At 48.6% G+C, this 21,512-nt stretch overlaps 2 protein-coding genes across 5 annotated transcripts in view; one reads left to right on the top strand and one right to left on the bottom strand.

Moving 5' to 3' along the window:
• The window catches only part of Smim35 (small integral membrane protein 35), a 62,540-nt gene extending 55,586 nt beyond the window's left edge, over positions 1-6,954 (bottom strand). For all 3 annotated transcript variants that reach the window (XR_015048943.1, XR_015048942.1, XM_029482120.2), the window contains exon 1: positions 6,649-6,954. Coding sequence is in view for 1 of the 3 variants with exons in the window: in XM_029482120.2 (XP_029337980.1) it covers positions 6,649-6,655 (7 nt within the window). In the remaining 2 variants the exon portion in view is untranslated. The remainder of the gene's footprint in view (positions 1-6,648) is intronic.
• The window catches only part of Tmprss4 (transmembrane serine protease 4), a 31,575-nt gene that overhangs the window by 1,376 nt on the left and 8,687 nt on the right, over positions 1-21,512 (top strand). The window contains exons 2-5 of one of the 2 annotated variants that reach the window (XM_085844600.1): positions 12,392-12,425; positions 16,604-16,717; positions 18,118-18,270; positions 19,188-19,317. In XM_085844600.1, the coding sequence (XP_085700726.1) occupies positions 12,392-12,425; positions 16,604-16,717; positions 18,118-18,270; positions 19,188-19,317 (431 nt within the window). Of the gene's footprint in view, positions 1-12,391; positions 12,426-16,527; positions 16,718-18,117; positions 18,271-19,187; positions 19,318-21,512 lie in introns of those variants that run through there. The other variant, XM_029482119.2, reaches the window with a different exon arrangement.

Below are 21,512 nucleotides of genomic sequence, written 5' to 3'. Positions count from 1 at the left end.
TAGAAGGGAAACAGTGTGGTTCCCAAAACCCCTGGCACATACACAGGATGCTTAGAAAGGCTGAGCAAAGCAACGTGTGTGAACAGACTCTGTAAAGCAGGAAGCCCGAGCAAATGAGAGGCTGTAGGTAATAAGGAACCCACTCCAGGAAGTGAGAGCCAGGACCACGTCTCACCCTGCCCTGCTGCCACCATGGAATGAAAGTTGGGTGTTGCTGATGAAGGAGGAGGCAGATGGTCAGCATGGGTGAAGGGTCAGGCCACAGGGTCACAGAGCAAAGGCGGGCAACAATGGCCGCTAGGCTGCAGAAGAGAACTGCCAGACTCTGGCCCTGAGCAAACCACTAAGCTACCTGTGTGTGGCAACCAGTCCTTTCTCATTGATGAGGCCAGGATGAGCCTAGCTCTCGGCCCACAAGAGAGGACGGGGTAACACAAGGCCAGGCTCAGCCTTCCCTGTTCTTTCCCTCTATCCTCCTGCCTCTCCCTGCAAGAGCTGGTCAAAGTCCAGCTGCCAGTTAACAACGGTTTTCCTTGTGTTTACTCTGCCAGTTATGTCCAGGGAGAGCCACAGCAGGCCACCAGTCCTGTGCCGAGTGAGAGTCTAGTGTCTGACCTGCCACATGTCCTCTGCATCTGAGACCAAAGGGGCAGTTGGGGACCCCTGACTAGCCAACCTGGGCAGGATTCATTACTACTCTGTAAGTCCTAAGCACACTGGGCTCCAAAGAAGAGGATGTTATTATCCAAACAAGGCAGGGCCATTATTAACACCCAAAGTCAGTCTCAACCCTTCAAGGTATTCCCCATTGCTTTCCTATTCTTGCCTCTACTGCCCCAAAGTATTTTATGGGCTTGACTGGAGGACTGTGGCCAACGAATAGGCCAGCCCTCTGGCAACAGGGGTCTAATAGCAGGTGGACTTTCCGCTCAGATTGAAGCACAGACTTCAGGAGCTCTGGTGATGTCATCCTTGGCTTTGGAGTGGCATATTTAGAGTTGGGCAGTAGATAGAGCTGGGTGAAGCTCTCTCTTCATACCTGCTTCCCCACGGGAAGAGAACCTAATGTCACTGCAGCTCCAGGGAGCCAGCTACGTAATCCCCCCTGGCCAACAACCAACTGTTTGGCAAGGGGTGGAGGTGTTGAGAAATATCTAGATGCTTGCCTCCTTACAGGAGCTCACCAGAGAGGGATCACAAGGTAACCCTAGGCCAAAATCTCTCCAGAGTGGCTGGAAGCTATCCCAGAGGAGAAAGTGCTTGCGTTGGACTTCTTGAAGAATGAGCCAGCTCTCTCTAGGCAGGGAAGCCAGGAAGGGTATGTGTCAACATAGAGGGAATTTCACGAGACAAGCAAGACAGATGGTGATGCAGGGACAAGAGACAGCACACTATGGCGGGAGCAAACTGTGTAGGGAGCAGAGAGGTCACGATGCATGCACTATGATCCCTTCATCAGAGAACTCCACCTCAGGGTCTCCCCCTGAGCTCAGAGAGGCAAGGCTGGAGAAGGGTCCCATTGACTGAGAGGTTGCCCTCCAAAGGACCATGTTTCCCACCAGTCAAAGACCAGCTCTGACCACTCCTTGTACAGTAGTGCAGCCAGCCTCATTATCACCAGACCCTAGGAAAGCACTGGGAAGTGAGGACACTCACAAAGTCATCACTGTGGAGCGTAATTCATTGTGGGGATGCTGTGAGGGCCAAGAGTACCAGCCTTCTGGTGTCAGGAGCTGCAGGATGGGGGAGGGGAGATAGTATAAGGAGAGATGGGAAAATTCAGACCCCACAGAGGGCTCCAGAACTCTGGACCAACTTCCCAAAGCCCAAGCACAGCTGGAGGTACACATCTTTGGACCTATGAATCCCCGTAGGCCTCAGATTTCCCAATAACCTCTTCTGTTCAGCCTTCCATCTTGCCCAGATGCAAACATCAGCCTCAATAAAACATGTCAACATCCCAGTGACACCCTAAGTGACAGTGGACTTCCTATGCCTGAAATGTACTTAAACTCACCAGCACCAGACTGTGAGCTTCCCACAGCCAAGGCCCATCTTTCATCTTCTTAACTTTAGACATCATGGACCGGGGATGGAATAGTGCCCAGGTGTGTGAGTAAGTGACTGAGCAAGCAGTCAGTCAGTGGATCGGTGACTGTCTGTCTGTTGGTCAGTAGTGTCCCTGTGAATGGGGAGTGAATGACTGACTGATAAATGATCCAAAATCGAATCCCTTGTAGCCGGATTCTACTCTAGGTGATACAGAAAGCAAGGTTCACCACATCCAACCTTAAAAAGTACCTAATCCTACCAGAAATAAAAGTATATTTGAACCTAAAAACAGAAGCTAGGGATGAGGGAAGGACAGGTCTGAGCCTGTTGGAAGCCCAGCAACAGGACTGGGGAGAGTCAAGCAAGCAGAGACAGTGTGGCAAACCCCCTGTGATGTATTTAACTGCACCACCCAGCATGCCACTCCGATTAAACACTAGATCGCAGCAGAGAAACAGAATTCAAAGCTGCAACGCCCTTTCCTCCTGTCTGCTCAGGAGTGCTTCCCACTTCTGGGTCTTTCTGCAAATGGAAATTCACAGGTGGCAGGTGAAAGACCACTTTCTGGAGGAAGCAGGTGACAGAATGAGGTGGTCTGTCCAGGGGTACGGAGGGGTCTTTGGTCCTAAAGTACGCTGCACATCTGCCTGGGCTTTGCCCTCTGGTGGGGCAGAGATGCCCATGCTTGGAACACTGGCTGTGGTGTCAACATCTTCCACTACTGTCTGCCTATACTATGTCTCCACTGCTCATAGAGTGGGTACCTAAGTGTCTACCATAGACTGGGTTCTAAAAGGACCCTGGAAGGTTAGGCGAAGATTTAAGATCTAGAGACACACACCCCGGGTTCCAAAACTGCACAGAAGGAGCAAGCTAAAATGCTAACCTTATTCTGGCAGAACATGGCCCTCCTTCACCCACAGATGCCACCAAGAAGGGGACAACCATAGCACTTTCACCAAGGGAATAAATGGGGAACCTTTATCCCATTGTCACCTTGGCACCAGAGACATCCCCACTGGCCTATCCTGGGGACCTGGAGCCCCTGATGTCTTACAGAGTCATGGCAACAGACTTCTCATCCTAACCTGATGCCAAAAGTGTGGCCTCCGTGGCTCAAGCATCTCCCTCTGAGTAGAACACCATTGCTCTGAGACTTGGAAGTTAGGAGATAAAGGCACAGAGACATCCAATGTCTTGAAAATGTCACTTGCTTCTAGGAGGCAGAGATAAGACTCCAAACTCATCAGGTTTACAGACCTATGAGACCAGCACTTGGTGTTCCCTGAGCCACTGTGGAACTGGGACACCCCATGCCACTACCTCCATGCTAATGGAATTTACAGCAAAGTGTGCATGAAGTGAAGATACTAATTCAAGGGGGTAGGGGGAAGGAAGGGCTTGGGTTTTTGCAGAGACTTCAGCCCTTCCTAAGATGCCAAAGATTGGAGGAGGGGAGAGCAGCACAAGCCACTGGGCATTGTCATGAACCTTCAGGGAGGCTGAGACAAAGTTTCACAGCCAGTCTTCTCAGGGAAAAAATTATCCATATTGCCATGTGACCATTAAAGAGAAAAAACTGATGTAAAGCCAAGCCAGGTATAGTGGCTCACACCTGTAATCTGAGCATCCTGGAAGCTGAGGCAGAAGGACTGCCATGAGTATGAGACCAGCTTAGGCTACCAACAATGAGGGAATGATGAGTGAGTCAGGCCTCAGACCAGTCTCACCTGACAAGAGATGGTGCAAGCCACAAGCCAGAAGTCAGCCAGCAGCCAGCGGCCAGCAGTTCCCAGTCACAGACTCCTGGGAAAGGACCTATGAGGCCCTGTGTGTTCTGGCCTTGGAGCCCTCACTGGAACCCAATTTAGAATTCCATAAGCAAAACAGAAATCCCACAGTGGCAGCACTTGGAAGGACTGTAGCCTCACCTGTTCTTGCCCCCACCTAACCACCCCAGCACTGCTGGAGCTCTACCTAGTAACCAAAGATGCTACAGGCCCTGCATCAGGACCTGCCTCTGTCTGCTTGAGAAACTCCTGCGTGGACCAGCTCCTACTCACCCCACCCCACTTTCCAGGAAGTGCTTCTAGCTTCAGCAATCCTCCCTCTGACAAGAGAGCTCCCGAAATCCCCCTACTGTCTGAGAATCCTCTTGGGCCTCTTCCTTCAGATGGTTTGGATGGCCATGTGTGCTTATCCTTCTGTCTGGCTTTGCTTCTCTGACCTGCATCTGCTACCTAGCCATCAAAATAGCTGTCCAGCATCCTTCACATCCATGCCAGATGCTCTGTGAAACTTACCAGTTAAGTATCTACTCTGTCAGGTACTTGCCAGGTATTCAAACATTGTTAGTAATTATTAAGAACAGTAGCAGGCTGTCTGCTCATGGGCACAAGAATTCTGACTCTTGTGTGTAACTGGGTCTCCAGCCCCCAGACAGTGCTTTTCTGACTGAATAAAATAATTTTATTACAGTTCTTGCACTTTGCTCCAGGCCATGTGCTGGAGACCATGCATATTTGGAGCTCATTAGGAGGAAGACTTACTAAAAACCGATCTCTGTCTCTCTGTGTGTCTCTCTCTGTCTCTGTCTTCTCTCAGTGTCTCTCTCTTTCTCTTTCATTCACACATGAAATTGAGGCTCTTGATGGTCAAATAATTTGAGTACAGAGGTGGGATTCAGACCTCAATGGCAGGATGCCATGGTCTGTGCTCCATCCCCTGTCAAGATGCCTCTTCTAACAGTAGCATCCCAGCAAGGGGAAACTTCCAAAGCACTTGCAGAGTTATATGAGTGGGCAGGAAAGTGGGAGAAGAACACTAGGTTATGCAACCACAAGGTAATAATGCAGAGAAGTCCCGGAAGCGCCACCAGAATGCTATTTATAGGCTCTGAAGTTCAGAGTTCCCAGGAAAGCCATCAGAGAGTCACTGAGTCTTTTGCGGGCAGATCAGCAGCAGCAGCCAAAGGAGCCACCAGAGGCTGGCTATCCCTGAGACATCTGGAACAAAGCAGGCTGCTCCCTTCTGCCCTTGCAGGGAACCTTGCTGGTGTACTTGAACTCTGTTTGACATGACTGAAGTCCAGCCAGCACATCTTCTCAGGAAGAATAGATACAGTGGGCCCCACCCCAACCAGAGCAGCTGAGACCCTTTAGACCACAAAAATCAACCAAGGGGGCCATAAACAGCAATGGGATCCTGAGAGGACCAGCTGAGGTCTTTGAGGGCTTGGAAGGGTGCTCGCAGCAGGTGGAGTGTTTGTGCTGATTCAAACCCACATTGCAAAGTGGGAAGGAAGCTAGGATCAGGAGACACTGAGAATTGCCCAGGATTGCTTAGCAACTCACCTGGGGAGCCAGGCCTCCTCTATAAAATCCTCTCTTCCCTTATACCACTTCCTATACCTTAATGTTTAAAGACAATTCAGGACAAGAAAAGGAAGTTGGGTTTTGTTGTTTTGTTTTGTTTTGTTTTGTTTTGTTTTGTTTTGTTTTAAGACAGCATCAACTCTGTGGAATTCTCTTATAAACATCAGACTGCATTGCGGGTGGCAGCTACCTGGTTTGGGTAAACATTATTTAGAGAATTTATCTAAACTCTAGCATCCATGAGCCCTCCCAACAAGCAGGTGCCCAAGAATCCATGGAAGGCTGGAAGTCTAACCTGTGCAGCCTCATAAACACACACACACACACACACACACACACACACACACACACACACACAAAATGCATGCATGCATGCACACACACACTGCCATTGGGTCTCTGCGGGAAGCTACCTTTTCATCTGACTGTTCCGGAAAGAGAAAGTGGGCAGAGGTTGTTGGGGGGGGGGGGAGCTGAGCAAAACAGAACAACCAAGAATTCAGAAATAGAGGGGCAGGGACTGTCTTCCCTGGGTTTGTTGGCTGTGCAAGAGTGAGCTCACAACAGCCACCTGGAACAAAAGGCCTCAGGAGGAAGCCAGGTGTCTACAGTCAGCTCCTCCGAAGACATTGGCCCACAGTGTAGCTAGAGCGCAGAGATCTTGTAAACCCTGTACCACACCTCCATCTATGAAACAGGGATTCTTGCCTCTCTACCCTGGTCTTCCCTCTCCAGGCTCTAACCGAAGTTAAGGGCCTGGCAGAAACACAAAGGTTGATTCTTAAATAACAGAACTGAACAGCAGGCTCAGTAGCTGGATTAACAGTGGGTTATCTGACTCCTCTCTCCCGCCCCCAGGCCTTGCCCTGGAGCTATTATACCTTGGAATGGGTAGGATTCTCTACTCTAATTGCCAACAGGTCAGCATCTATGTGGTTTATTACAAGGCTCGGTGGTTTCTAATGTAGCAGCTGGGCTGAGGTTAGGTTAAAAGAAAGCCTACACCCGGTAAAGACTGCTTCTCCTATGTGTGAAGCTGGTACCTAGCCTGTTTTGCTGGACAGACATCCTGAAAACAGAGTCACAGGGCGGGGCTACTTGGAAGCCAACATGGCTGTTGCCACTGACACCTTTGATTGCACCTTAAAATGCTGCACCACTGCAGCTCCCCCACCCCGGCCAATATGAAGCACCCCTCCATAACCCCTTCCTGTCACCTTACCTGCCATTGTGGAGGCACCCAAGAGACAAGGTCTTGTTCCCAGCCTGATAAAGGCATCAAACTGCCTGCATAGTCACAGGTGGCCAGATGTCTGCCGGCGGTAGTAGGACTGATGGTTAGGTGTAGGTTCAGGGGGTCAGAGTGGCTTAAGGCTACCTAGAGCAACCCCCTGAACACCAGAGCTAGCTGTGGCCAAGCCTAGCTCTTCCCACCAACTGTGAGTAGCCCCAGGTCTCTTGGCTCACTCAGAGAGCAGTCCCCACCCTTCCCAGGGGTGCCCATGTCACCCTGTCACTGGCCTCAGCAACCTAACTCAATAAGCTAAGAGCCTCAGAGGGTCTGTGTACCCATCACCTGGCAACAGCCACATCTTTAGCTCCAAGGTTTCCCTCTGAGATCAAGGGAAGCCAGGGCTCTTCCCATGGGATCCCAAAGCTGCCACAGAGAGGAACAAAGCCAGAGAAACAGCCTCTCGGTGCTCTAGTTTGTCTTCCTCGTCCCCACTCTGTTCTTCCGGCTCTCCCCCTAACCTCTTCCCAGAGCAAAGCAATGTCTGTGCTTTTGAGAAGCAGGCAGCTCAGCGGGGCGAAGGAGCTGGTGGGCTCTGCCTTGGGCCTCTTCATTATTCACTAGTGGAGCACTGGTCTTTCCACTGTGGACTGATCAAGTTCTTCACCATCTCTGAAAAACAGTTCCCAGTGGCTTGGTGGGGGACCCAGTAGTCATAGAAGTTGAGAGGAGTGATCCAGCTGGACAGCAAGTCACAAGTCACACCCCCTTAGCTGTCTCTCTGTGGCTTTTCTGTAGAATTTAAAAACAAAAGCTGCCTGGTCAGCTGTCTAGGGTCATCTGTCTCTGAAGTAGAAGCTAAAAGGAACCATTTAATATTTGGGACTCGGCTAAGCCCAGGAACTTCTCCAGGATTTAAAACATTGAGGGAGGGTGAGAGGAGCCACAGCTGAGAAGGGCAAACATGGTAGAAGATGGAAGACTCGATGGTAACATTAAGAGGGGCACTCCCAGACACCAAAGTCTGCTGCCTAATAGCAGCTGCCATCACCATTTGTGGATGCGTTGGCAAAGCCAGGAAGCTCGTCCAGTTCTCTGTGGGAAGGGCTGTGGAACTCCTGAGGGAGCCTCCTGTGTGTTGATTGCAGGCAAAGCATAAACAACAAGACCACATTGCAGGAGGGTAGAGACTCCAAAGGATGTACTATCTCCTAAGGATGCTTAAACACGCAGGTCCTTGAAACTGCTGAGAAATGCAAACAGACCTCAGATCCAGAAGCCCAAACCGGAGAACTGGGTCTGCCCTTTACTTGCTCTGAAACCACAGAAGCCACTTTGTGGATAGACTTCGGCTTTCAATTCTATAAAGCATGAATGCCTTGGGATTTCCTAGAGATTAAATATAGTAGCACCTTTGAAAGGAAGATGTTGCACTTGATAAAACAATATTCAGCCTTCATAGGTGGATACTGGATTAATCTGTTCTCTTGATAGTGACTGACTGGAAAACAGAGCAGGAAGATGCTCTGAGCTAACCAGATACTAACAAGTGCTTGTCAACAAGCATCCACTTGTTCTACCGTTCTACCAACATCCTGCGCCCACCACCACCACCACTGGGCACTAAGAGTCAGGAATTCTCAGCCTTCCATTCTACTCCAGCCAGCAAAAGCTGTGTTCCAGATGAGCCCTAAGCTGGACATGGGCTGAATCAGACCCACAGGTCGGGGCTCTGTACAGTGTGAGTCAACAGAGCAGCTCGTGGCCTGCCTGGCCCAGCCAGCAGCTCTGACAGAAGTGTGAAGACTGGAGCCTTCACTTGAGCTATACAAGGACTGGACCATAGTAACTATGACCAGCTCAAGAGATTAAACTCAAGCTGAGGATAATCAAAGCTATACCTAGCAGTGAAGAGAGAATCACAATTGGTCTTTGATTGCTTTGCAAAGTTCCCTCTTCTACTGACTCTAGGATAGTATCTTTCCTCTGTCTGGCTTCAGGGAGAGTGGCCCAGGGTAGTCTCTAGAGAGCCTTTCAGCTCTGCATCCTTGACCACGACTGGATCTGCCACTGGTGGGATCTGATGGGATCTGAGTCCCTCATGGTACCCACATGACTCCACCTCATCTTTTTCTTCCTCAGTTCAGGACTTACTCTGGGCTGAGAGGGGGGTGGAACTGCCCTTCTGTTCCTCTTTCTACTCTTCTCAGAACATCTCTTACATTGGTGGTCCCCAGTTACCACTCACAGCCCCAAAGCAAACCTGCTTCACTGGCCCTGGTACTCATGATCTGCAACACCTCTGCTTCCTGGAAGTTTGATAGTCTCACATTTACAGCATCTCTCTGTCAGATGTTTGTCTAGAAGCTTCCAGAAAGGGCAGAGAATAAGAGGTTTCAAGGCTACAGCGGAGAACCACGAGAAGGGCTAAGCTCCCCAAACTACTTGGCACAGACAGATGACAGCCTTTTGGTCTCTCTGTGAGTGCACAATGTTGCCTAAACCATACCTTGATTCATAATAATATTTCACTATTGATCCACACAGGATTTATTAGGAACTCATTAACTAAGCTCCCATAAATCTACACAGAAACTGGGGCTTAGAGCACCCTCTATACTCATGAAATTCCTTGTCGCCTCTCACATGCACACCCATGCTGAGGTAGGAGGGCAAGTCTCTTTTGCTTATTAATTTAACAAAAATTGGCTGCACCTGTTTACTATCCACTTTGCTGATGTAAGCCCCACCCATTCCCAGTCCCATGTCTATCATTTTCTTGCTTCTTCACAAAAAGGATTCTGAGCTATGGGTAACCTGCTGGCATTTTACCCTTGTTACTCAACTGCTAATGTTCCATTTCATTTGAGATAACATAGTTTGTTTATTTTTACTTCCGTGTAATATTTTATTGTGTGACTGTATTAACAGGCAGATTCTTAAAAGCTGGCCCAAGACCAAGTCTTAAAACTGAGACAGGCTCGTTAATGTACTGATTCAACACCATTTATTCAATATTCACTCTATCTCACCCATAGAAAGAGTTTAGATGCGGGGATTAATGGCGCAGTCATGGTTCCGTGACTGTGGAGCAGTGTTTTAACTTGACTCACTGTTTCCTGCCTTTTGTTTGCGAACAAGGACGATATTCTGTACAGTACAGGCTTGACTGAGCAGCCAGCAGTGGGAGACATTGCCTGACGGGAGTATCAGGCCACTTCAGCTCAAAATGAGCAGCCAAAGTGCAAAAAGGTATAGACTGTACTGTTGTTGTTGTTGTTGTTCCTTCTGTGTCTTGGCTTCTAGAATAACTTTCATTCATCAGAGGTAGTCAATGCCTAGTGAATTAGTAAAACACAAAACAAAACAAAAGAAATTCATCCCACCTGCTCCAACTAATGGAAGCATGTACACACAGGTACAGTCAATAAAAAAGAATGCACCTATGGGAAGGATCCACTCAACAGATGCTCTCAGCATCCACAACCCCCTCTAGCCTTATGTGGATACCCTAACCTGCTTAACATCCAAGGGCACGGGTCCACAGACAAAGCCCACTCACTGTGTTAATGCTCCAAACGAACACAGGTTCATCTCCTTCTCTGATGCCTCTGCCTCCCCTCCAGCCATGCCTACTTCTCTGCAGCTTCCTCTATTACCCACACTTGCACCTGAGTGCCAGTACCTTTCTGTCATTCAAGTTACAACTCAGATGTGACCTCTCTAACTGTTCTCACCCTTTCCCTTGGCCCCATCTTCATCCAGACACTGTCTTCTTAACCCCACTTTCTCCTGAAAGCTCCCCTCAAGCCCTCTGGGTTTTTTTTTCTGGCTTATCTATTTGTAGTCACACATATACCCCCAAGCCCTCCAAGGGCCCTCAGTTGTCTTTTGGGGGAGGACCTCTCTTTATCTGCTGGGATGAATGCTTATTAATCTCTGACATCTGCTTCTTAGTGGATCAGGGCCTGGCACAGTATGGATATTTCTCATTCATCTGTTTATTTTAGCCATTATTGAATGCTAACCACTGTGGTTACCACACACTTGGTTTCAGTCCTTTTTAATCTGGAGCTAAGTTAAATGGAAAGACTTTGCCTGTTGTGTGTAAATTGCTGTTCGTCTCGTTATCTCCTGACTAGGTGTCCGTAGGGCCAGGTGCTCTGAGCTGTTCTCATCCTCGTCCTGAAAGTTACCCCCTCTGGCCAGTTTGGTGATGACCAAGGAGGCAGAAAGTTCAGGACAAGATACACTTTTTAGGAACTTGCCTCTAGGATCTAACTCCTTTCATGAGGCCACACTTCCAAACTTTTACCATTTCCCAATAATGCCATTGTGTTTATGAATCTATCAGTCAATTAATCCATTAAACCAATGATTTTGTCAATTCTGAAGATGGACACAGACATACCCAGAATGTGATTCACCATGTCCTAGGCATTTCTGTGTATGTGTGTGCACATGTTTGTGCGTATGTGCATATGTGTGTACATGTCTGTATCATGTGTATGTGGAAGGCAGAGGTCGACGGTAGGTGTCTTCCTTGAATACTCTCTACCTTATTCTTGAGACAGGGTCTTTCACTGAATCTGAGGCTCACTGATTTTCTAGACTAGATAGCAGCAAGTCTCAGAGGAGTCTCCTGTCTCCACCTCCTCAGAGCCAGGATTCTAGGGGTGTACCACTACACACAGCCTTATATGTGGGTGCTACTAATCTAAACTCAAGCCTTCATGCTTATTCACTTCAAGCAATTAACCAAGCGAGGCAACTACACAGCCCTTCACAGGCATTTCTAAGTCCAGTCAAGCTGACATCATAGAGGACCAGGGGGTTGGAGAGGAACTCAGTGGATAAGAGTCCTTCTTAACCACTGACCTGATGCCCTCGTCTGGCCTCCACAGGTACCAGGCACAGAGATGATACACAGACATATATGTGAGCAAAATTCCTATACACATAAAAATATTTTTAGATAGAAAAGTGTAGTTGTAAGAAGTTTGCTCCTATCTACTGCTGAAATCCTATTGTGTAGATAATCCACAATTTATTTTGCTACTCAACCATTAGGGGTTTCCCAATGTTTAGCTATTACAAACAATGCTACTGTGAAAACTCAAGGATACATATATATTTCTTGCGATTACATCCCACAGTAGATCAGCTGAGCCATCAATCTATAAGCCAGCCCTGAGATTACTATCAAATCATTTAATCAAAGCACTGCTATAGTTTATATCCCACTAGCAAGCATAGACATCCCAGTTACTCCGTGTCCTGTGTTCTCACCAACACTTAATATTGTCAGTGTTTTTAACTTTAGCCTTTCTAATGTAGGGAGGAAGAGAGAGAGAGAGAGTTAGTTCACTGAAGCCTGAGTTTGCATTTATGTAATGAATAACGGCAGTGAACATCTTTTGACATTATTGGACATTTAAGCATCCCCTTTATTTGTTTCTACAAAAAAAAACAATATATGTAAAAAATAAGCAAATGATTGACAAAGGAAGAAGCAATACAGATAACAGTCAGGCAGCCAATCGTTTCTGAGGCTCCTAACGAGTCCCTACAAGTGACAAACTAGTTGAGGCAGGTCAAATAGGGGTATGGGTGAATTTTTCATTTCAACTGGTAGCTTAGACGTAGCAGGAAGAATATACCCGGGAAGTGAGCCCTGTTGGTCCAGATCTCAAAGGTTCCCTCACTCAACTTAATCTTTTCCCTTCCATTGCAGGAGTCAGACAGTGGCCAACCCCTCAACAACCGTGGTAAGTTCACACCCCCAAGTCTTTGAATCTCAGCTACTGAGTGAACCACCATTGTGCCAATGCTATGTGTGACCTCAGTCCACCATCCATCCATCCTTCAACAAAAAGTACTAAGTACTCATACGTTCCAGGATTTGTTTAAAAAAAAAAAAAAAAAAAGCTTGGTCTCTGGGGAATATGACCAGCAGGCCTGATGGCCAAGAACAGTACAGTGACTCCCCAGGCTACTCTGCCAGGCCCTGATCTGCATGGAGTTGGGTTGAGCAATAGAGCAGCGTAGGCCCTGGTCACATGGAGTTCCTGCCACCAAGAATTCGGGGCACTGGTGTTTTACTGTTAGGAAAGAAAATAGCTGTGGATCGCTGACTAAAGGAGACAGATAAGTGAATCAGTAAAAAGCTCCCAGCTTTAAGGGTTTTACCCCTCCTATTATATTTTCTTGAATGCCTACTTCTGATAGCCTTCATATGGGCAAGACGAATGAACAGGGAACATATCCATAAGACAATGAGCAATCCCACTCATGTTAACATTTTATTTGAATCACAAGTTAATAATAACCAGAAACAATAACTCGGCAAGTAGAAACAGTACCTCCTTTGTGCTCTGGAGATAATGTAACAGTAGACCACAGAGTCCCCAAAGAGCACCAGGCTTCCCATGGCTCTTCCTGTGCCTCACCCAATGAACAAACCCAACAACTGCCAAACCAGAACACCTGGTGGAAAGGAAGCTGAAAGGAGAGACCGGGCAGCTGCTCAGGTGATGGGGAACACTATATAAACCAGGCTAGATGAGTCAGCCAGCTGTGGATGGGGGTGGCGATGGGGGTGGGATCTGAGCTCCTGAGTCCCAGAAGTCAGGAATAACACTCAGGTCATTCGGCACCAGAAAACCAGCCTGTGGATGTGACTCTGCGTGTGTGTGTGTGTGTGTGTGTGTGTGTGTGTGTGTGTGTGTGTGTATGCTGAATTAGCCATGAGATCCATTTGGGTTAGTAAATGAAGTCAATTACACAGCATAAAAAGTTCAGAGTACTAAAGTCCAGAAGTAAATGTGACCGGAGTCCCTGCTGTCACTCAAGAGGGAAGGGACAGGGGAAATACCACCTTCCTGGAAGCTCTATCTAAAAGCAATGGCAGGAAAAACAGACAGAAGAAACAACCACAGGCATGGAGGATATTTCTAAACTTTAGTTAAGTTCCTTCCTGAGGAATATCCCTTCCAGAGAAGGGAGAGCCAGGACACACTTTTGGGCTTGGACACAATCCAATAGATTGTTCGCTAACCGCGAAAACAAATCAACCTCATGTCCCCAGAAGCAGGTGACCAGTAAACATGTCATGCATGGATGACTGAACAAAATATTGATGTGTCCGTGGCCATGGGAACCGGATAATTCTGAAGACTTGATGTAAGGACTTTTAAAAAACAGGACTAGCTAGTATTATTGATAATCTACTTTGTGGCAGGTCCTAACAACTTACAGGCCATACCATGTCTTTTTTCACATCCTCAGTACTGGGCCTCTGTACAGTTAAAACTCTCCATCAGGGAGGCACAGAGTTTGAGCTTTCTTATCAGGCCATTGATACCATAATGTATGGGGCACTGGCCTCTGGCAGACATCAGGCTGAGTTTCAGCTGAGCAGAGGACTGTGGGTAGAGCCAGACACATGACTGGCACTGTCTGAGACCAAATAAAGTGAGCTTGGAGAAGGGCAGACAGGATGCGCCTAAGAGAACAGAGCCAAGAATGGATCGTTTCCCATCTGGTGAACACTAGTTGGGTATCTGCTGTGGGCCTTGCTCTAGGCACTGGAGACTCAGAAATGCACAAAAGACACCGTCTTCCATGGTGGCTTCATTTCCATTTCAGGGAGGGGTGAGAGGAGACAGAAAACAAGCCAAAGTAGGTCAGAGATGATAAGTGCTTTGGGAGAAAAACAGGCAAGAGGGGAGGATGGGAAATGCACAGTGGTCTCATCTTAAACAGGAAAATCTAGAGTGGGCTCACCCAGAAGAGACTTGAAAGAAAGGCTGGAAGCTGAGGGAGTGAGCCATGTAGGTGTGGAGGCAGAAGAGAGGCCGCCTGCTACTTTCTAGGTTTCTGACTCTCTCAAAGCTTCTTGCCCAGCCCCCCTTGGGAGGAAGGCTCCCAAATGCCTCGGGAGTTCATTGCCTGAAGGAAAGGGACCTGAAAAGGTCCAGAGCCTGTCTCTGATGCCAACTGAGGACTTTTCACAACCTTGTCATACCCCATCTCCTTGGCCACCCATGTGTTCTTTTGTGTCACTGTGACCGATACACCTGGCACAAACAACTTCATGGACACAGGACTCATTCTGAAATAATGCCAGGATGTTTCAGTCCATGGAAGAGTGTTAACAGAGCAATTCACATGATGTCGCAGAAAATGGGGTTCACAGAAGGAAATTTTAAAAGTAGGCAAAGAAAGTAGCCTCCCAAATATAAACCCTCGGGATCTACTTGCTCCAGCTCAGCCTTAACTTCCCAAGTTTCTAGACATTTCCAAAATAGTATCACCATTTGGGGACCAAACATTCAAAACTGTGAGCCTGTTTTATCATTTCAGATTCCGACTATGACACTGTATGAAACAAAGGCGGGACTGCTTGATTGTTTATTTGTTCATTTTACAATTTTCAGGCAATGGGAGCCGCCGATGTGAGCTCCCTGGTCCCAATCTCTTTCATTTCAACCCTCTTGCTCCCTGACAAGGAGTGAACCCTCTCTAGTTAACAGTCTCCTCACACACCCTCTCTTGTTCAGAGCGTTCAGTGGCTCCTCAGTTCTGTCAGGACAAATGCCCAGCCCTAGTCTGGTATTCAAGTCTCCACAAAAGGCCTTTGTCGTTCTGCCTCCCAACAGGCTTTGACCCACTTCATACTCTAGGACACTAGATGCTCACAGCACCCACTCTGTGCCTGGGTCTGCACTGTCCCAGAGCCTCTGTCCCCTGTTTCTTCATGTATCAAAGTACCACCCACTCAGGAAGCCTTTCCCAGCATTCCCCAGGTGATGTCTCTACTCTACCTTCTTCCACCTGGTGGACTGCCATTTGTCCTGTTTTCTTCTTCTCCGAGACTCTAATCTCCTTAAAGACAAGGACCATGCTGGGGACTTGCTCTGTGTTGGACTAACTTGGAGGTGGGGGCCATCATAATACATAATAACTCACAAGTGCTTATCAAAACTCTGCTACATCTTCACTGTGTGGGGGAGGCAAAAAACAAGGCAGTGGGCAAGGGATGAGGCCCAGGTGGTAGAATGCTTGCCTAACATGTGTAAACCCTTGGGTTCCATCCCCAACCCTACAGAGACCATCGGAGGTGGTATATGCCTCAAATTCCAGCACCAGAAGGATCGAAAGTTCAAGGTCATCCTGGTCTACATATAGAATATGGGGCTAGCCTGGACTAGGTCATCTTGGTCTAGTTCTCGAACATGAGGCTAGCCTGGGCTACATGATCTAGCTCTCCTGCCCTTTAAAAAAATTATCAGAGAAACAACTGTAGTAAAGAGGAGGGAAGGACTGATAGGGGTCAAGTCTAATGTTCTCCAGCACTGCAGGGTAACTGCAGTTGATGACATTTGATGTTCCAGAAGAGCTAGTGAGAGAATTCTGAATGTTCCCCACATATGCACAGAAATAAATGTCTTGCACGATAAACAGTAATTACCCTGATCTTATCATTATGTGATACATGTGCTATTATAACATACATGTGTTAAAATGTAACACTATACTCCCCAAATACAATTATGCATTGATTAAAAATGAAAACATATTCAAGAATGGGGCCAGGACAAATGATAACATTTCATATTATCATGGTAAGTGCCCAAGTGCATATGTGACGAGCTTGGGCCCTTCCCAGGGCAGGTACAGGTCAGATCCGGCAAGAATGACATCTTGTCAAAGGTAGGGCAAGACAAGGGGAGGTGGCAGGCGCTGCCGTCTCCTTTGAGAAGTAGTTATGAAAGATAGGTGAATCTGGGCGAGGGAGGAAAGGTTCTTAAAGCTCAGCTTTGCCTGCAGGGATAATCCCCACCAAACTGTCTCCAGAGCATCCAGGGCAGAGGGCTATGGGCCTTGGCAGGGATGGGTTCTGAGTGCTCACTGCAAGCTCCTCCCTCTGTCTTTCTCCTTGCAGATGTTGCTCCCTTTCGCAAACCCCGAAGGCCCCAGGAGACCTTCAAAAAGGTGGGGATCCCCATCATTGCAGTGCTGCTGATCCTGATAGCCCTCGTGATTGTGGCCCTCCTCAGTGAGTTACAGCCCCCACATAGCTTTCACCCCACCCCACTCCCCTATGAGCCCCCATTCTCACCCTCACCCCCTCAGCCAGTTACAGCCCTCACCAGTCCTCCCATGCACAGTGATAGGCAGGTGATCTGCACACAGCTTGGGGGGGGGGTAAATGAATTCTCATGCCTCATGTATCCACCCCTGCTTAGGAGGTAGCCTTCTAAGTGCAAGGGGAAGGTGAGCGCACCCCTCCGTTCTCCCAGATGGCTTCTCTTCCAGATGGTTGCTACACACGTGGCACCCATTCCAAACCCACACAGGCAGTGGCAGAGGTGCCCACCCCCAGCTGCCTCCTTCCCATCTCCTGCAAACTGACAGCTGGTGGTGGAGCAGGGTGAGGGGGCTGGCTGGATGTCTGTGCAGCCCTACAGCTGTCAGGCTAGAGAGTATTTCTGCCTGTAGAGATTGGAGGCAGAAGGGGTACTAGGGAAGATGACTGGGCAGGTAGAACTCTCTGCACACCCCAGCTCAGTCTTCATGAACCCTGATGTCATCTCAGGCAGCACACACTGCGACAATGATTTCCAGAGTTACAGCAGAGACGGGCCACCACTTTCACAGCACGGAACTGAGCATAGAAGACAAGCTTAAGAGTCAGGGATGGGGATCATGGCTCCTCCAGGGAACCTGTGCACCCAGATAGGAGCCCATTGAGCCCCTCAAGTATGAAATGCCTTTAAGCATCACGAAGAGCAATGAGAAACCTTATGTGCAGAACCTGGATTAAAAACTAAGAGTGTGTAGCAGGCAGAGCAGGGACCCAGGGCATGTAGTACCTGTACAACCGGGCACGGCCCACCCTTGGGGAGCCTTACTTAGCGCTCAGGTGACATTTGCACTCGCAGCAGACACCACCCATTGGATGGCACACAGAGACCTTCTGCTTGAACCCTTAATTCTACAGTTGGACACTGAGGTTCAAAGCCCAGGCAAGGCAAGCAGGAACAGAGGCTGGGATGGGGCTCCAGTTCTCTGGCTGACCAGGTCCTCCTCGTAGTAACAGTGGGTATCCACAAGTCAGACACCACCTCGATCCTTGAGAGCACCAGGGTGGTTATGCGATGTATAAATCATTTCTTCTCCACCTGAGATGGCCCAAAGCAGCTGTGTTCGTTAGCTTTCCATTACTGTAACAAAACACCAGAAAATAACTCCCAAAAGTTGTCCTCTGACCTCCAGTCAGGGACGCACGTGCTCACACGCCCACCCGCCCGCCCGCACACACTACAGAAACGATTTATTTTTAAAATTGGCTGCCTGCCTCCAGCCAGCCTGACTTTCAGAAAAAGCAGCCCCTCTCTGTCCCCAATCGCCTGCTTGACCCCAGTCCACTCTGCCCCTCCCTAATGTACCTTTCAGTCAAGGTGATTCTGGATAAATACTACTTCATCTGCGGCAGTCCCCTGACCTTCATTCAGAGGGGCCAGTTGTGTGACGGCCACCTTGACTGTGCCTCCGGGGAGGATGAGGAATACTGTGTCAAGGACTTCCCTGAGATGCCCGGAGTGGCGGGTGAGTCCAGGGACTGAAGGGCAGGGGCAGTGGGGGATGTCTGCTCAGATATGGTCTCTGCCCCTCTTCTTTGTCAGTGTCTAGCCCTGGTAGAAAAGGTCCCCAAGAGCAGGGCCGTAACACATCTATCATTAGATCCCAGCACTGGACAAGACACACTCTCAGGAAGGGTTTGATGGCCCCCAGGGGACAAGGGAGCATTGCTGATACTAGGCTGGCTGTTGCTGCCTTTCTAGAGTGCACGACCTTGAAGGTTCCTCTTTGATAACTCCAGGAGACTAGAAAGGTTGTCACCGTGTCATTTAGCCAGCCAGCCACCCTTCTGTTCATGGGCTTACTAGAGAATAGGACAGAGGGAGGTGACTGAAGAGCAAGTGTCTCAAGCATAAAAGCTGGGCTCCTCCAGCTCGGATTGACCCACTAACACTTAGCCCAGAAGACCCTTTGAGGGGCAGGGCTGAGTGATGTCCCAGGCATTGGCTCTTAACTAGTAAAGTCAAATGCCTGTGGGTGCCTGCCATCCTCATACCAATACACCAACAGAGGTTTTCACTCCAACTCTTTTCTGACCTTTCATAAAGAAGCTACCAGGTCCCTGGCTGAGATGCTTCCCCAAACCAGGGGAGCTGTGTAGGCCACGGTAAAGCAATTTTGTCAGTGGTCATCAAAGCTGATACTTATCTGAGCAGAAAGAGAGGCTGTCAGTCGTTGTCCCTAGGCAGCTGGTCAAGCTTCCCTGTAGCTGCTATCCAAATTAGGCTCTAGTCAACTGGAAGAACTTCCCTTGAGGTTGAACATGTCCTCAGTTCTGGGTTGGGGAGCAGCTGCGAGGGAGGGGGCTGGTCTCATGACACGTTCCAAGGGGCTTGGCTAAAGTGGCCCCACCCTCCAGCTGACCCAGGCGCCTTCCCTCCTAGTCCGGCTCTCCAAGGACAGATCCACCCTGCAGGTGCTGGATGCAGCCACAGGGACCTGGGCCTCAGCCTGTTTCGACAACTTCACAGAAGCACTGGCCAAGACAGCCTGCAGACAGATGGGCTATGACAGGTACTCAGTCAGGGCCATAGGAAGCTGTCACCTCACGCCAGCAACCTCTCTGCCTGCCTTCCTTCTCTCCTTCCTTCCTTCCTTCTCTCTTTCTCTCCTCTCTTCCTTCCTCCCTTCCTTCCTTCCTTCTTTCCTTCCTTCCTTCCTTCCTTCCTTCCTTCCTTCCTTCCTTCCATCCTTTCTTCCTTTGTGCCTGCCTGCCTCTCTTCTTCCCTCCCTCCCTCTTTCCTTTATTTTCTATTTCCTTTCCCTAAAATTACAGACACAGGATTTATACAGAACCACGTTTGAATCCCAGCGCTTTCCTTAACAAGGAGCATAGAGATAATCCCCCTGCATCAGTCTCCTCAGAGTTACTAATGTCAATCTCATAAGAGTTTTCTTTTCTCCCCAACTTCCTCTCCTTTGCCCTTTCGTGAGAAGTCTTCCCCAACCATAACTATACACACAAAAAATTTTCATATGCAAAGTCATCTAGGTTAAAATTTAGCAGGCAGGAAGACTGGGGGTGTAGCTCTGGGGGTAGAGCACTTACCTAGCACGTGCAAAGCCCTGAGTTCTGTTCTCTGTACTTGAAAACAAAAATAGCAAGGACTAGCCTGGTTCTGTTGGGGCCTTCACCAGAGGCCCAGCTCTCTCATGGAAGTGCGGAAGCAGGAGTGGAAGGAAGGTATGTGAAGGGTAATTAGCATTACATATAGTTATATTCATTTGATCTTGGCAGACAGCTCAAAGCATGGTTATTATTAAATCTATGTTAGAAGTGGGCTCTCAGAGAAGAAGCAGCTTGCTCAGGCAGAAGCTGGGAGGTAGAGGTTAGAATCTGTACCTGCTTTAACCCATTCCTGGACACCATGAGTTCTCATAGTGGTCTGTTTGTACCGCGAATTCTCTCTACTCACAAGGCTTCACCAGCGAAGGAAGGGAGAGTGAGAATTGATCCCTCGAGGAGCCTACCTGAAAGGAGCCCAGGTGATCTGCTGCAGGCAGGGATCACACTCTCCCTAGCAGACTGAACTTCCTTGAGACTCTAAGAAACTGAGTCCAGAGACAAGGCAAACTGCTAGACAGACATTGCCCGTCGATCACAGTTCTCTCCATAGATCCCTAAAGCAGCCTCAAGGTTTGTACAGTAGATGTTCTGGGCAGCCAGTATGAATCCATATGGCCTCTGTCCCTCTGCCCCCTCTTTGTAAAGATCCTGCTCTCTTCCCTCCAGAGGAGGAGAACTCCCAACACTGTCGAGAAAAGGGACACCTGTCACCTTATTTCCAAGGACAGCATGCCCAGCACCTGCTGTCCCCTACTTCCCCTGCAGCCATCCCCTCCCCCACTGCAGTCCAGCCCACTGCAGCGTCAGCTGGACCAGATGCAGCAGGCTGTCTCAGTTATGAAACCCGGAGTTTCCTGAGGTTCTTAAAGTGGTAGACTCCCAGATTTCCTACACTTCTAGAAAGCACTGAAGCTCCAGTCAGCACCACCTGGCCTCTTTCTTTAGCTCTAGGATATCAAAGTTCATTACATCACTGCCCAGGTTAGCTTTGCTGGGCGTGTTTACTGACAGCCTTCTCTCTCCTTCTGGGTCAGAACTCTCTGCTCAAATCTCTCTCCTTTTTTCCTGCCTGGATTGGAAGGAGACCTTTCTGACCTAGGAATGCAAAGCCATAGGTGGTCCAGTGTAGGAGTCAGGGACCACCTGGCTCATGCATCATTTTATGGAGAAAATTGGGACTCGGGGAGACACATAGGACAAACATGACTTGCCCATGGTCACACACCAAACTGGTGTCAAATCCAGCATATTGGAACTTAAGTCTTGGAAGCTCTGTAGACACTCTGGTCATCCCAGCTCCAGCACCTACTTCATCAAGAAAGTGTGCGCAGTCCTATCTGAGTGTGGACTAGCCAGCCAGGGACATGAATTGACCCCAGATATCTATGCAAAGCTTGACCTGAGAGGACAAACTGGAGAAGAAGGGGGGAATTCAAAAGATGAAAATTTAGTGAAGAAAGAGCCAGAGAACAGAATAGTTAAGGAAGGCTTCCTGGAGGAGGAAGACTTGAATATGGGGTTTGAAAGAAAACAAACATGGATTAGCAGAAAGGAAGGGAGAGGGTGGTCCAAGTTGCAGGAAGTTCCATCCAGACTCTTATGAGAATTAATCCAGGCTTCTCCTGTCTCCTGTTTCCCTTAT

Source organism: Mus caroli, unplaced genomic scaffold (assembly GCF_978045245.1).
Source record: "Mus caroli unplaced genomic scaffold, Mus_caroli_1 scaffold_11, whole genome shotgun sequence".
Classification (NCBI taxonomy): Eukaryota; Metazoa; Chordata; class Mammalia; order Rodentia; family Muridae; genus Mus; species Mus caroli.
Note: the sequence above shows the minus strand (reverse complement) of the source record. Positions and strands in the feature narration are given on the sequence as shown.